At 37.2% G+C, this 14727-nt stretch overlaps 1 protein-coding gene across 2 annotated transcripts in view; it reads right to left on the reverse strand.

Annotated features, from left to right (window-relative positions):
* LOC106087558 (sodium-dependent nutrient amino acid transporter 1) overlaps positions 1–14727 on the reverse strand; it is a 96430-nt gene that overhangs the window by 34550 nt on the left and 47153 nt on the right. For both annotated transcript variants that reach the window (XM_013252641.2, XM_013252640.2), the window contains exon 2: positions 2616–2731. In XM_013252641.2, the coding sequence (XP_013108095.2) occupies positions 2616–2708 (93 nt within the window). In that variant the 5' untranslated portion in view covers positions 2709–2731. The remainder of the gene's footprint in view (positions 1–2615; positions 2732–14727) is intronic.

A 14727-nucleotide genomic window follows, 5' to 3' on the forward strand; every position in this document is an offset into this window, starting at 1 on the left:
AACGAATTTGGTATTAAGTAGTCCCTTTTAACGATAATCGACATCATTAAAATCAGCTGTTTTCGCTAACGAATAGAAAAACGTCAACTAACGCAATTCTTATCCGATTTGGCTGAAATTTAGCTTGACGTGTTTTGTTGTGACTTCCAACAACTGTGCCAAGTATGATTAAAGTCGGTCCCTAACCTGATAGAGCTGTCCTATAAACTGATCTGGGGTCTTGACTTCTTGAGCCACTAGAGGACGCAATTCTTATCCGATTTGGCTAACATTTTGCACGACGTGTTTCGTTATGACTTCCAACAACTGTGGCAAATATGGTTGAAATCTGTATTTAACCTGATATAGCTGCCATATATACCGATCTGGGATCTTGACTTCTTCAGCTTCTGGAAGGCGCAATTATTGGGTTGCCCAAAAAGTAATTGTCGGTAATATAGTCGGCGTTGACAAATTTTTTCAACGGCTTTTGACTCTGTAATTGCATTCTTTCTTCTGTCAGTTATCAGCTGTTACTTTTAGCTTGCTTCAGAAAAAAGTGCGCGAAATTTTGTTTACATTTGTTTGTTTGGCGTCAATTTTAATATGGGTACCACATATATTGAAAGAAATTCATTTAACAAACCGAATCAACGCTTGTCATATGCACCTTAAACGCAATGAATTCGATCCGTTTTTAAAACGAATCATAACTGGAGATGAAAAATGGATTGTTTACAACAACGTCAGTCGAAAACGATCATGGTCCAAGCATGGTGAACCAGTTCAAACCACTTCAAAGGCTGATATCCACCAAAAGAAGGTTATGCTGTCTGTTTGGTGGGATTGGATGGGTGTGGTATATTTTGAGCTGCTTCCAAGGAACCAAACGATTAATTCGGATGTTTACTGTCAACAATTGGACAAATTGAATACAGCCATCAAGGAGAAGCGACCAGAATTGGTCAATCGTAAAGATGTCATATTCCAACAGGACAACGCTAGACCGCACACATCTTTGGTCACTCGCCAAAAACTGAGCGAGCTTGGCTGGGAACTTTTGATGCATCCACCATATAGCCCTGACCTTGCACCATCAGACTACTATTTATTTCGATCTTTGCAGAACTCCTTAAATGGTAAAACTTTCGGCAATGATGAGGCTATAAAATCGCACTTGGTTCAGTTTTTTGCAGATAAAGGCCAGAAGTTCTATGAGCGTGGAATACTAAATTTGCCAGGAAGATGGCAAAAGGTTATCGAACAAAATGGCAATTGTATATTTGATTAAAGTTCATTCTAAGTTTTATTAAAAATGCATTTACTTTCTTTTAAAAAATCCGCAATTACTTTTTAGGCAACCCAATATTTTCCGATTTGGCTGAAATTTTGTACAACGGCTTCTCCCATGACCTTCAACATACGTGTCAAATATGGTCTGAATCGGTTATAGCCTGATACACCTCCCCTATAAACCAATCTTCCTATTTCACTTATTGAGGCCCTAAAGGGCGCAAGTGCCTATTCGATTTGGCTGAAATTTTACACAATGACTCCGAGAAATACTTATTTAAAAGTTAAATGACTTATTTTGTTTCTTTTGTTGATATTTCATTATTTCGAATGTGTGTCAGTGCTGCCAACGCTAAAAGTGCAAAGCATGCAGAAGGAAGAGCGTTTTATGTTTCAATAAGCTAGCGAATCCGCTAGAATGGTAAAAAAAAACAAACCAGATGTGAGTCGAACACATTTGTGTCACTGCCACGCAATTGCATGTGTATTCTCCACAGGGTAATGGGTGACTGACTATTTTTTCTAGACCAAAGACAATCGCCCTAAAATTATAGTTCCAATCGACCCTATCAAATAACAAGTACTTAGTTGTACTGTAATTTTGATCAAATAGAAACTCAGACAATGTGTAATCCACACTGTCTACAATACAATGCATTGTGTCAAGGAAAACCGTACATTATGTCTAGCCGCTGCTTGACTAAAGACAAAGATCCCTCAATTTCACTGCGGTCCTAGCAGCAACTCATCAAAGAAACAGTGTCCAAAACCTACAAGTGTAGCATTAAATTCAGTGCATCAGATGGTGCCATTCTCAGTACAGCTATGGTGAACAGACTGGCTGAGTATTGAACAGTAGGCAGATTTTTAAGATGCCGTCCAACAGATTACAACACCATATAGAGTTATAGGTCCTGTTTCTGCAATATACATACGGGGCAATCCGTGTTTAAGTCAATATGGCCCTCTTGCAGGTGAATAGTAGCCTATTTATAGCATTCTTCTCTCCCAAGGAGACAGGTATCGCCGTGGGTGTCTTTCATATCATTAGCCGTTATTATTGGGCGATAGTTCTGAGCTATCAGAAAGATGTCTCTAAGAGTGGTGGAAAACTTTCCCCTTACGACAATAGCCACGTTGTCAGAATGCGCGACCACTTTTATACCATTTTCATCGAGAAATGATAATATCTTGTCATTGTAAAATTCCGATGTAGTAGATATAGATGCTTTAGTTCGATTTTATAACCGACTCCTAAGTGTTGTTGGTATTTTATTACAGACATGGTGGAGGCTGGTCCGGGTGATCTTAACATTTACATACCTTTTACTTGTTTTTCTTACCTCGCTATTTGAATTTTTCATTTTATATGGCATTCCCATATCGTCAATGCCATCGTCTCCAATAAAGGCGGGATTTACATGTGGCGTTGTCATGTTAGTTTGAATTTAGGATTGATCTGCAAGTAGTTGTGTAAGACACATTAATATTATGTATAGTTTAATATATAGTATATCAAAATCTATAATAGCTTATGTTAACTTTAATTCTATTTTACTATCGTATTCACCATTACCCCGATACCCCCGATGACATAATTTTCTATGTATTTTCTAACATAATTTGGGAAGAAATATCTTGACCATACAAAACTGTAGAAGCCGAGATAAAAAACACACACATGGTTAAGGGGAAAACTTAGTGTCTTCATAATATTTGTTTATTCCTAAAGATATAACGCTGAACGCCTGGGTTCGAATTCTGGCGAGACCATCAGAAAAAATTTTCAGCGGTGGTTTTCCCCTCCTAATGCTGGCAATATTTGTGAGGTACTATGTGTCACTCTGCGGCACGCCGTTCGGACTCGGCTATAAAAAGAAGGCCCCTTATCATTGAGCTTAAACTTGAATCGGACTGCACTCATTGGTATGTGAGAAGTTTGCCCCCGTTCCTTAGTGGATTGTTCATAGGCAAAATTTGCAAAATTTGCAATTTGCCACCGTAGAGTAGAGTTTAGCATGGTCGCCTTTAACGCTGAACGCCTGGGTTCGAATTCTAGCGAGAACATCAGAAAAAGTTTTCTGCGGTGGTTATCTCTTATTGCTGGCGACATCTGTGAGATACTATGCCATGTTAACACTTCTCCCCAAAGAGATTTCATACTGCAGCACGCCGTTCGGACACGGCTATAAAAAGGAATTCCCTTATAATTGAGCTAAAAATTTGAATCGGACCGCACTTAGTGATTTTTGAGAACTTTACCCCAGTTCCGTAGAGGAATGTTCATGGGCAAATTTACATTTGCAATGATATTAAAGCAATAAAGACTTCCTTTTAAATTGTCATTTTTTTCTATTATCCACACTACAGGTTAAACCAATGCCAAAGAACAAAAATATAACGATTTTATGTTTTTGTAAATTGTTTTATGACTATGATATTTAAATAATGTGATAAAAGTGTTGTCGTCAATCTTTTATTTGCAATGCAAACTTTGTGGCATTTGGCCAGATGTTTTTAAACTTTAAGACAATATGAGTCTCATAAAGTTAACTAAAATACAACAATTAGTGAGTAGAGTAAAATATTCTTTATATGAAACCAATTACAGTATCCCTGTATAAAGTGCAGATAATCATCGCATTGGAGTCGTTGCTGGGGAGATAAGGGATGTTAAATGGTTAATGATTTTGCACTGGTCGATCTAGTCGTAACCACAATTATCAAGTTATTCATTCAGTAATAAATTTCAGAGATGGTATCACCAACGATTATATGCTCAGTGAAGTGCTTGCTTATTCCAAAAATACTACAATACTACTACTACTAACTACACTCAAGATATAAACTATTTCACCTTCTCCATCATAAGTAACTTAAGTTAATTTTTCTCAAATTTTAAGATTTTTTAACTAAACGTGACTCTAACTAAAAATGATTGTCGAAAACTCCGACGTATATGTAAAACGTCATAGCCAAAAAAAAACTAGTTTTTGACAGAATTGAAAAATAATAAGGAATTCGTACAACTTATTTCAACGTTTGGGATTTTATGAACATGGCAAAACTGGTGCATAGGTTGGAACGTGCTCCTATAACAGAAAACTTTTGAGTTCCAATCTTGTCGAAAACCTCAGAAACACTTTTTAACTGTTATTTTCCATCACTAATACATATTGGCGGCATTTGCGAATATCTTAACGTGGTCAAACTGCTCCGGAAGGCAGAGTGCTGATTATATTGTAAATAGATTTGGAATAAAAATAATTTTTTATCATATTAACAATTTCGAGAAATTTATATAGGCGCTATAGCAACAACAACAAATCTAAAACAATGATCTGATGTTGAAACTTAACAAGTAGTGGGGTATTTTCGAGGTTTATGACCTTTACTACTTTTTATACAAGGATAAGACGTTTTCGACGTTTAAAACTTTTTGACAGTCTTAAACCTAAATAACCGACATACAGACCATCCCTGCTGTATACGCACGTTGACACGTTTTCCCAAGTTTACACTGGTAAAGAAGAGACTGAGATATGTTGTTATCTCGCGAGGACGTCGAGTGTCAACATCTTTACGGACTGTAAACTGGCCATCAGAGCAATAACTACCAGCAAGGTAAGGTCACGAACAGTCTTGGAGTGTAAGAAGGAGATTAAACCCATTTCTGAGAAAGCCACGATCCGCATCGTTTGAGTGCCAAGCCATAGTGGAGTATGGGAAATGAAAGAGCAGATGATTTGGCAGTAAAGGCCAGAGGACAAAAAACTTGGTTAACCCGATGCCTTTCGGGTCGACGCAGTCCGAGTTAAGGGCGTGGCCGACAACGGCGCTTATTTCACTGTGGAATAGAAAAACGGTTGGTAGAACGGCGAAAATCCTATGGGGAGATCCGGATCGTGAGGGGGCAAGGCTATTACTGAAAGGAAGTAAGAAGTAGATCAGTATAGCTGTTGTTATCATAACGGGACACATAGGACTACGAGCTCACTTATGCAAAATCGGTGCGGTAAGTGATGTTGAGATGCTGGAGCATTTTCTATGTCATTGCCCGGCTTTCGCGGTTAATAGACACCTGCACTTGGGTGGGGACACAATTCCAGAATCGACTTAGTAATAATTTCTCATTCTAAGTGGTGGCAAGGTAAACAAGTAAAAAGGCATTTAGTTCAGCCGGACCGAACTTTGGATACGCACCACGCACCAATCCGGTGAAAAATGCATACCTTATGCCCCATAGTAGCTATATCGAAATATGTTCCGACTTGGACCAAATGCTTATAAGTACAAGCCATTGTTCAATTGTGTATAACAAAATATTGGTCTTTTTAGTAGCTAAATCTAAAAATAAACCGATCTGAACCATATACGACACGGATGTCGTAAAGCCTTACATAAGTCACTGTGTCAAATTTCAGTGAAATCGGATTATAAATGCGCCTTTTATGGGGCCAAGACTTTAATATCGGCAATATCGAGATATCGGTCTATATGGCAACTATATCCAAATTTGGACCGATCTCAACCAAATTGATGAAGAATATCGAAGGGCTTATCTTAACTCAATGTCCCAAATTTGGGCGAAATCGGGCAATAAGAGGGAGATCGGTCTATAAGGCAGCTATATCCAAATCTAGACCGATCTGAGCCATATTGCAGAAGTATGTCGAGGTGCCTTATACAACTCACTGTCCCAAATTTCGGCGCCATCGGACAATAAATGCGCCTTTTATGGGCCTAAAACCTTAAATCGAGAAATCGGTCTATATGGCAGCTATATCCAAATCTGGACCGATCTGTGCAATATTGCAGAAGTATGTCGAGGGGGTTAACACAACTCACTGTCCTAAATTTCACCGAAATCGGATAAAAAATTTGACTTTTATTGACCTAAGACTCCATATCGGCGGATCAGTCTATATGGCAGCTATATTTAAATCTGGACCGATTTTGGCCAAATTGAAGACGGATGTCCAAGGGCCTAACATAACTCACTGTCCCAAATTTGACCGAAATCGGATAATAAATGTGGGTTTTAGTGGCCTTAGACCCTAAATCGGCGGATCGGTCTATATGGCAGCTATATTCAAATCTGGACCGATCTGGGCCAAATTGAAGAAGAATGTTGAAGGGCCTAATACAACTTAGTGTCCCAAATTTCAGCGAAATCGGATAATAAATGTGACTTTTATGGGTCTAAGACCCTAAATCGGCTGATCGGTCTATATGGGGGCTATATCAAGATATAGTCCGATATAGCCCATCTTCGAACTTAACCTACTTATGGACAAAAAAAGAATCTGTGCAAAGTTCAGCTCAATATCTCTATTTTTGAAGACTGTAGCGTGATTTCAACAGACAGACGGACGGACATGGCTAGATCGTCTTAGATTTTTACGCTGATCAAGCATATATATACTTTATAGGGTCGGAAATGGATATTTCGATGTGTTGCAAACGGAATTGCAAAATCAATATAGCCCCATCCTTCGGTGGTGGGTATAAAAAGGTAATTTAGTCGCATTAAGAACTTAAATGATACTGCAATGAAGCTCATCGAATATTTAAATTTACGATGCGCGTTAAATAAAAAGCAAATCTTGGCACACTTAGTTAGACGTTAATTGTTTTATCACTACACTATATATTAATAACATACACGTACAGTGAAATGCAAAAATGCCTCATATTTTCAAATTTCAAACTATAAAAAGTGGCAATAAAAAACGCGATAAGATCGGACCGAATCTTGAGAACGCAATACAATGGATTCCGCCAAAAGCATATATTATACAAATATAAATACAAGTTTATATTTGTATTATTTTGCAGGTTATAACTATTTATGGATCTATGTGGATGCTATTCAGCCTAAATGTTAAAAGGAAAAAGTATACTTTACTGTAGAGCGGTTATAGACCGATAACCTATAGCAAGTCATAAATTTGGACCATTATTCCGTGGATGTTGGAATTCATAGAAAAACACTTCGTGTAACAATTGCAGCTTCCAGGAACGGAACTATATAGACTATACTAATGTAGAAAAATTAATTGATTTACTTGTCATTCGAAAAAACTTCGCGGGAAGCCTATGTGTTTCGATCTAGCTATGTCCGTCCGTCCGTCTGTCGATATCACGATAGCGGTCGAACGCGTAAAGCTAGCTGCTTGAAATTTTGCACATATACTTAATATAAATGTAGGTCATTGGGGATCGCAAATGGGCTATATTGGTTCAGATTTGGATATAGCTCCCATAGAAACCGTTCTCCCGATTTGACTTCTTCAACCCCTGGAAATCGTAATTTTGTATGATTTTGAAATTTTGCACATACTATTCTGCTATGACTTGCAACAACTGTACCAAGTACGGTTCAAATTGGTTTTTAAACTGATATAGCTCCCATATAAACCGATCTCCCGATTTGACTTCTTGAGCTCCTGGAAGCCACAATTTTTTGTACGATTTTGCACATAGTGTTCTGTTATGACTTGCAACAACTGTGCCAAGAATGGTCCAAATCGGTTCATAACCTGATATAGCTCCCATATAAACCAATCTCCCGATTTGACTTCGTGAGTCCCTGGAAATCGTAATTTTTGACCGATTTCCAAAAACTGTGCGAAGTAATGTCTAAATCGGTCTATAACCTGATACAGCTCCCATATAAACCGATCTGCCGATGTGACTTCTTGAGTTCCTGGAAGCCGTCATTTTTATCCGATTTGGCTGAAATTTCTATTGTATTATCACTCTCAATAACTATGCTAATTACGGTCCGAATCGGTCTATAAGCAGATATAGCTCCCATATTTTAGCGGAATCCATGGTGGTAGCTTTCCAAGATTCGGCCCGGTCGAACTTAATACGCTTTTACTTGTTGTAATTACTATATGTTATCCCATGATATACCCCGATAGGCAAAGAAGTATACCCCATTCCGCTATCATCGCTTTTTTGGAACACCTCGATGTAAAGTATATACATATGTACATATATTCTTAATAGCGATTTTAGTAAATCTTTGCAAGTACCTTATATATTTGCATTGTAGTGATATGAACAATGAAATTGATAGTTAGTGTACCAATATTTGTTTCTTATTTAATGCACATCGTAAAATTTAAATATTCAATGAGCTTTATGTACCATAGTTTAATTTCTTTATCTGGCGAAATGTCCTTTTTATTCTCGTCACCACAGGATAGGGGGTCAACAAATCTAGTCATTTCGTGTGTTTCGAAGTATTGATCTGAACACAAAACCGTGGAAACGGCGCAATGCTTATAGGTCTACTGGTCTTTGGTATCGCATAGCTTGTGAGGTATTTGTGAGGTACTATGCCATGTAAAACTACTCTCCAAAGAGGTGTCGCACTGTGGCATGCCGTTCGGACTCGGCTATAAAAAGGAGGTCTCTTATCATTGAGCTTCAACTTGAATAGGACTGCACTCATTGATATGTGAGAAGTTTGCCCCTGTTCCTTAGTGGAATGTTCATGGGCAAAATTTGCAATTACACCACTACTGTGGTACAAGGTATTATAACTTAGTGCATTTGTTTGTAACACCCAGTAGAAAGAGAGATAAACCCATTAATAAGTATACCGATAGACTCAGAATCACTTTCTTATTCGTCTGTCTGTCCATGTTAGTTTGTGTACAAAGTTTGGATTCTCTCCAAATTTGGGAGGAAGGATTTTCTTATGACTTTCGACATTATTGGTGAAATTCATGGAAATTGGTTCAGATTTAGATATAGCTCTTATATATAAATATCACCCGATTTTCACTCCTCGAGCCACTGCAAGCGCATTTATTGACCAATCTTCCCAAAACTTCATACAATGGTTTCCTTGACGAATTCCACAATGTCCAGAGAGTTCAGATAAGATATAGAAAGCGCATTTATTGACCCATTTTATCAAAATTTTGCAAAACGCTTTCTTCGACGACTGCCACAGTATCTGAGAAGTTTGATCGAAATCGTTTCAGATTTAGGTATTGCTCCCATATATATGTTCGTCCGATTTTGAGAAATATTGCAATAAAGTGCTCATTTTTTTACCGATTCTCTCGAAATTTGGCAGGAAGGATTTTCATACGTCTCTCGATATCACTTGTCAATTTCATAGATATCGGTCCAGATTTAGATATAGCTATCATATATGTATATCGCCTGATTTTCACTCCAAGAGCCACTGCAAGAGCATTGTTTGACCAATCTTGCCCAAATTTTTCAACGCTTTCCTTGACGATTACCACATTATCTGAGAAGTTTGCTCGAAATCGGTTCAGAATTAGATGAAACTCCCATATATACGTTCGTCAGATTTTGAGTAATTTGCAATAATGTTATCATTTGTTAACCGTAGTGATTACAGTTTGCACATACTTGCTTAAAATTTGATGCGGATTGTTTAAAAACCCATCTGCAAACGTCCGCCGAGGTTCTTCAAAATTGGTTCAGAATTGGATATAGCTCCCACATTGTACTTATAGGGTAGGTGTAGGGTATTATACAATCGGCAACGCCCAACTTTTCCCCTTCCTTACTGGTTTAATATAGGAGAGATCACCAAAGAACTCTGAAAAAGACTTAGGATAAATCAATTCGGACTCTTTTAGATCCATTCTGCTAAAAAATTAATTTTGAAGGTTTTTGCTTTATTTTAGCCTACAACTTTGAAATAACGGAACTAATTGCAATTTTATCCATTATTTGTTTAACAAGAACTTATACTCGTAAATATACATGTATTTTGGAAGAAATATGTCGCTCGTTTTTATATTAAAACCTTAATATGAAAACAGCAATATGTTGAAGGGGGACTTCAAAATTAATTTTTTTTACTAGGATAGGGGTGTATCCATTTTGTCATTCCGTTCGTCAAAACATCTATTTCCGACCCTACAAAGTATATATATATATATATATATATATATATATATATATATATATATATATATATATATTCTTGATCCTTGTTAAAAGATGATTTAACGAAGTCCATGTGTCTGTCCGTCCGTCTGTTGCAATCACGAAACCCAATTTCGCTAAAATCAGAAACAATGAGTTGTTATAAGCCTTCCGTCATCCGATCTGAATATGCCGATTAGGGTCTTAACCATAACTGCAGCATTTATTAACCGATTTCGTTGAAATTGAGATCAGTGAATTTATTGATCTATTAAATATGGTCCAAATAGGACCATATTTTGATACATCTACATTATAGACCAATCTGCTGTTGTAGGGGTTTAAGCCTATAAAAGCCGCAATTATGACCCAATTTCGCTGAAATTCGAAACAGTGAGTTGCTTTAAGTCTCCTGTCATCTGTGATATATCTGTAATACAGACCGATCTGCCTATTTAAGGGCTTAAGAAAATAAAAGCCTCTTTATTACGCGATTTTGGTAGAACTTATAACAGTGAGCTGGACTAGGACCACGTTATTTGAACCGGAAATGGTCCACATCGGACCATATTTCGATATAGCTGCTATAAAGACCGTTTATTATCCGATATCGCAGGAATTGGAAATAGTGATTTGTATAAAGACTGCCGATATCCGACCCAAATCATAATATATTTAAATATAGCTGTCATATAGGCCGATTTTCCGTTTTAGGGTCTCAAGCCAATAAAAGTCGAAACTTGACACTGGGAGCAACACCGAGAGCCGCTGTCGTTGTCTAACATTCGAAGCCATTGACACAATTTCCGAAAGATGCAGCGATTATGTGTATGCTATGGAAGTAGTGCAGTTGAGCAGACAACAAATCTGCCAATACACACTCTAAAACATGCATTGGGAAAAGAACAGCTAGTAGACAGGGTGTCGAGCGTGGTAATTATAACAGAGAAACGTTTTCCCAATTAATTCGGTATAAGTACAACAAACTAACGTACGACCCTTGAAGCCTTTGCACCTAAAAGTATCCAATGAGATTTCCAGTAAGATTCGAAAGTATTTCGATTGCAAAGTATTTCGATCATATAAAGCTCGTCTCGAAAGAGAAATAAAATGAGAATTATAAAATAATGATCTTCGCCTTAACAGACAAAAAACTTGAAAAAGTCGCATAAATTATCTGATTTCGCTGAAAACAGTGAATTGTGTTAGAACCAGGGCTGCGGAGTCGAGCAATTTTGATTCAACTCTGACTCCGGGAAGATTGCTTGACTCAGATTCCGACTTTGGAGTCGACTCCGAGCACTTAAGTTCTTTAAATTTTTTAAATTATTACTTTTTGAGCCTAATGAGGGCGAAATTCTTATCCGATTTTGCCGAAATTTTGCTCAAGGACTATGGTCCCCAACTTCCAAACCAAGTAAAGTCCGAATCGGTCCATAACCTGATATGGCTTCAATAGCATGGCAATTTTTATCCATTATCCTTAGTTTTCATAAAAAGAGACACCGGGAAAAGAACTTGACAAATGCGATCCATGGTGAAGGGTATATACCTTAGATTCGGCCCACATATAAGATTCCGAACTTAGCACGCTTTTAGTTTTTTTTATTTATTTTTCAAATGTATTGTAAGGTAATATATATCCAAATGAGAAACAAAACACTATATTCATATACGAAATAGCGATAAATAATTTAAATAAAAACCAAAAATACCTCAAGATTGACTGTTGAATACAACAGTCTTGTATAATAATACCAACATTTTATTTTTTATTTAAAAACTTTTAAGAATTTAATTTTTTTTGTTGAAAAAATTTTTACTTCTTTGTCTGGAGTCAAGATAATTTTTTCGACACCGGGCGAAATTGCACGACTCCGACCCCGCAGCCTGATTAGGACTCCCGGCAACTGCTTTGAATATGGTTCATATCAGGCTATATTTACATATAGCTGCCATATAGACCAATTTGCCGAATTACGGTCTTAGACCCAGTTAGTTGTTTTGGGCCGTCCGTCATCCGTCCCGAAGATGGTTCAGATCGGACCATATATGTACAAAGCTGCGCCCATTAAAGCCGCATTTATTACACCATTTATGGTTATATTAGGTCCCTTGACATCGTTGTCATATACGGTTAAGATAGGACGGTATTTAAACAAAGATGATATATAAACCGATATTCCGATTCCGGTCTTAATTCCATAAAAAGCGGATTTATTGCCCGTTATTGAAACGTTCGAACTTAATATGTTTTTACTTCTTTTGGCTTGTTACAGCCGGTCTTTTGAATCAATTCATATCTTCGCGTTGTGAGTTAAGTTTGAGACCAAAACTCATTTAAAAACAATCACTCCCTTGAGTGAAACATTCGCTTGGTTATTAAAGCCAGACTTAAAAAGCGAAGATAAAAAAATAAAATGTTTGCATACCTATATGATTTGGAAAATTAGGGGTTTGTTGTCATCCATTGAGTTATGTAATAAGTGGTGCTAGATTTATAGTCTTACTCACTAATTGTCACCTGCGGGGCAATGAATCCAAAAGATTTTCTACGAAATAACCAAAAACGCTGATCACTTTTTCCCTTAATTTATTTACATAGTTTAGTGTCAACAACATTCAATGGGTGTATAAAAAAATCTGAACTGTATACCTGGACCTGTATAACTGTATAACCCACGAACACTCCAATAAATAACTGGGGGAAACTTCACACGTATCAATGAGTGCCGTCCGATTCAAGGTTAAACTCAATGACATTTACATGGCATAGTGCCACACAAATGTCGCTACCATTAGGAGGGAATAACCGACGTTCTCGCCAGGATTCGAATCCAGGCGTTTAGCGTCAGCTTTGTGGCTTTGTTCCACCACTGTAGCTCTTTATAAATCGATCTTCCGCTTAGGAAACGATCAAGAAGTTTGCATGTTTCTGTCTATGAGGTTCAAGCCTGTCGATCCAAACATCATACTATAGGGGATATAAAGTAAGTAAATTCTTGATCGTCTGGACGTTTTGAGTCGATCTTCTTCCGTCCCTCCGTCTGTCTGTAGAAATCACGATAGCGGTCGAACGCATAAAGCTAGCCGCACGGATACGCCTTATTGATCTAGGTTCTTGGGGATTGCAGATGGGCCATATCGGTTAAGATTTAGATATAGCTCCCATATAACCCCATCACCCGATTTGACATCTTGAGCCCCTGAAAGCCGCAATTTTTGACCGATTTAGTTAAAATTTTGAATGTAGTGTTCTTTTCTTATACCCACCACCGTAGGATAGGGGGTATATTCATTTAGTCATTCTGTTTGCAACACATCGAAATATCAATTTCCGATCCTACAAAGTAAATATATTTCAGATCGTCATTAAATTCTAAGACGATTTAACGATGTCCGTCCGTCTGTTGTAATCACTTTAAAGCCTTCAAAAATTGTGATATTGAGCTAAAATTTGGCACATATACGTCTTTTTGATGCACGCTGGTTAAGTTCTTGAACTGGCCAAATCGGACCATATTTGGATATAGCTGCTATATAGAGCGATTTTCCGATAAAGGATCTAATGCCCATATAAACTTTATTTTTCATCTGATTTAGCTGAAATTTGAAACAGTGAGTAGTTTCAGGCTTCCCGGAAACTGATCCAACTATGGTTCAGATCGGACTATATTTAGATATAGCTGCCATATAGACCGATCTCCCGATAAAAGGTCTGAAGACCATTAAAGCTTTATTTATTAGCCGATTTTGCTGAAATTTGGAATAGTGATCAGTTTTTTTTCCCAACATCCGACCTAAATATGTTTCAGATCGGACTAAATTTAGATATAGCTGTCATATAGACCGATCTGCCGATAAGGGGTCTGAAGCCAATAAAAGCTTTATTTATTACCCGATTTCCCTGAAATGTGAAACAGTGAGTAGGTTAAGACCTCCCAACATCCGACCTAAATATGGTTCAGATCGGACTGTATTTAGATATAGCTGCCATATAGACCAATCTGCCGATAAGAGGACTGAAGCCCATAAAAGCTTTATTGATTACCCGATTTCGCTGAAATTTTGAAACAGTGAGTTTTTCTGAGCTTCACGATATACGAACTTAATATGGTTCAGATCGGTTTATAATTGGATATTTCTGCCAAAAAGACTAATATTTTGATCTACAAAATTTAATAATGACATATATATTAGACCAATCAATGTCAGTACCGAATTTGGGTGCTTATATTATCCAGACCTTTGCAGCCATCTTGTGGTAGAATAGTTATTGTAAGTATTTTTCAGATCCGAGTTTTCATGCGTATATAATTTATCTTCAACAATGGTTTTCATTTTGAGATCTTTATGAAGATCACTATTTTTTATGTACCATTTTTTCTTAACTATGGTGCGTAGTATTTGGTTCTGAGTTTTCTGAATTCGGTTAATTTCGTCTTTGGCTACACAGCCCCAAAGTTGTATGCCATAACACCATATTGGCTTTATGATTTGATTATAAAGAAGTAATTTGTTTTCTTT

Source organism: Stomoxys calcitrans, chromosome 5 (genome assembly GCF_963082655.1).
Source record: "Stomoxys calcitrans chromosome 5, idStoCalc2.1, whole genome shotgun sequence".
In the NCBI taxonomy this organism is placed as follows: Eukaryota; Metazoa; Arthropoda; class Insecta; order Diptera; family Muscidae; genus Stomoxys; species Stomoxys calcitrans.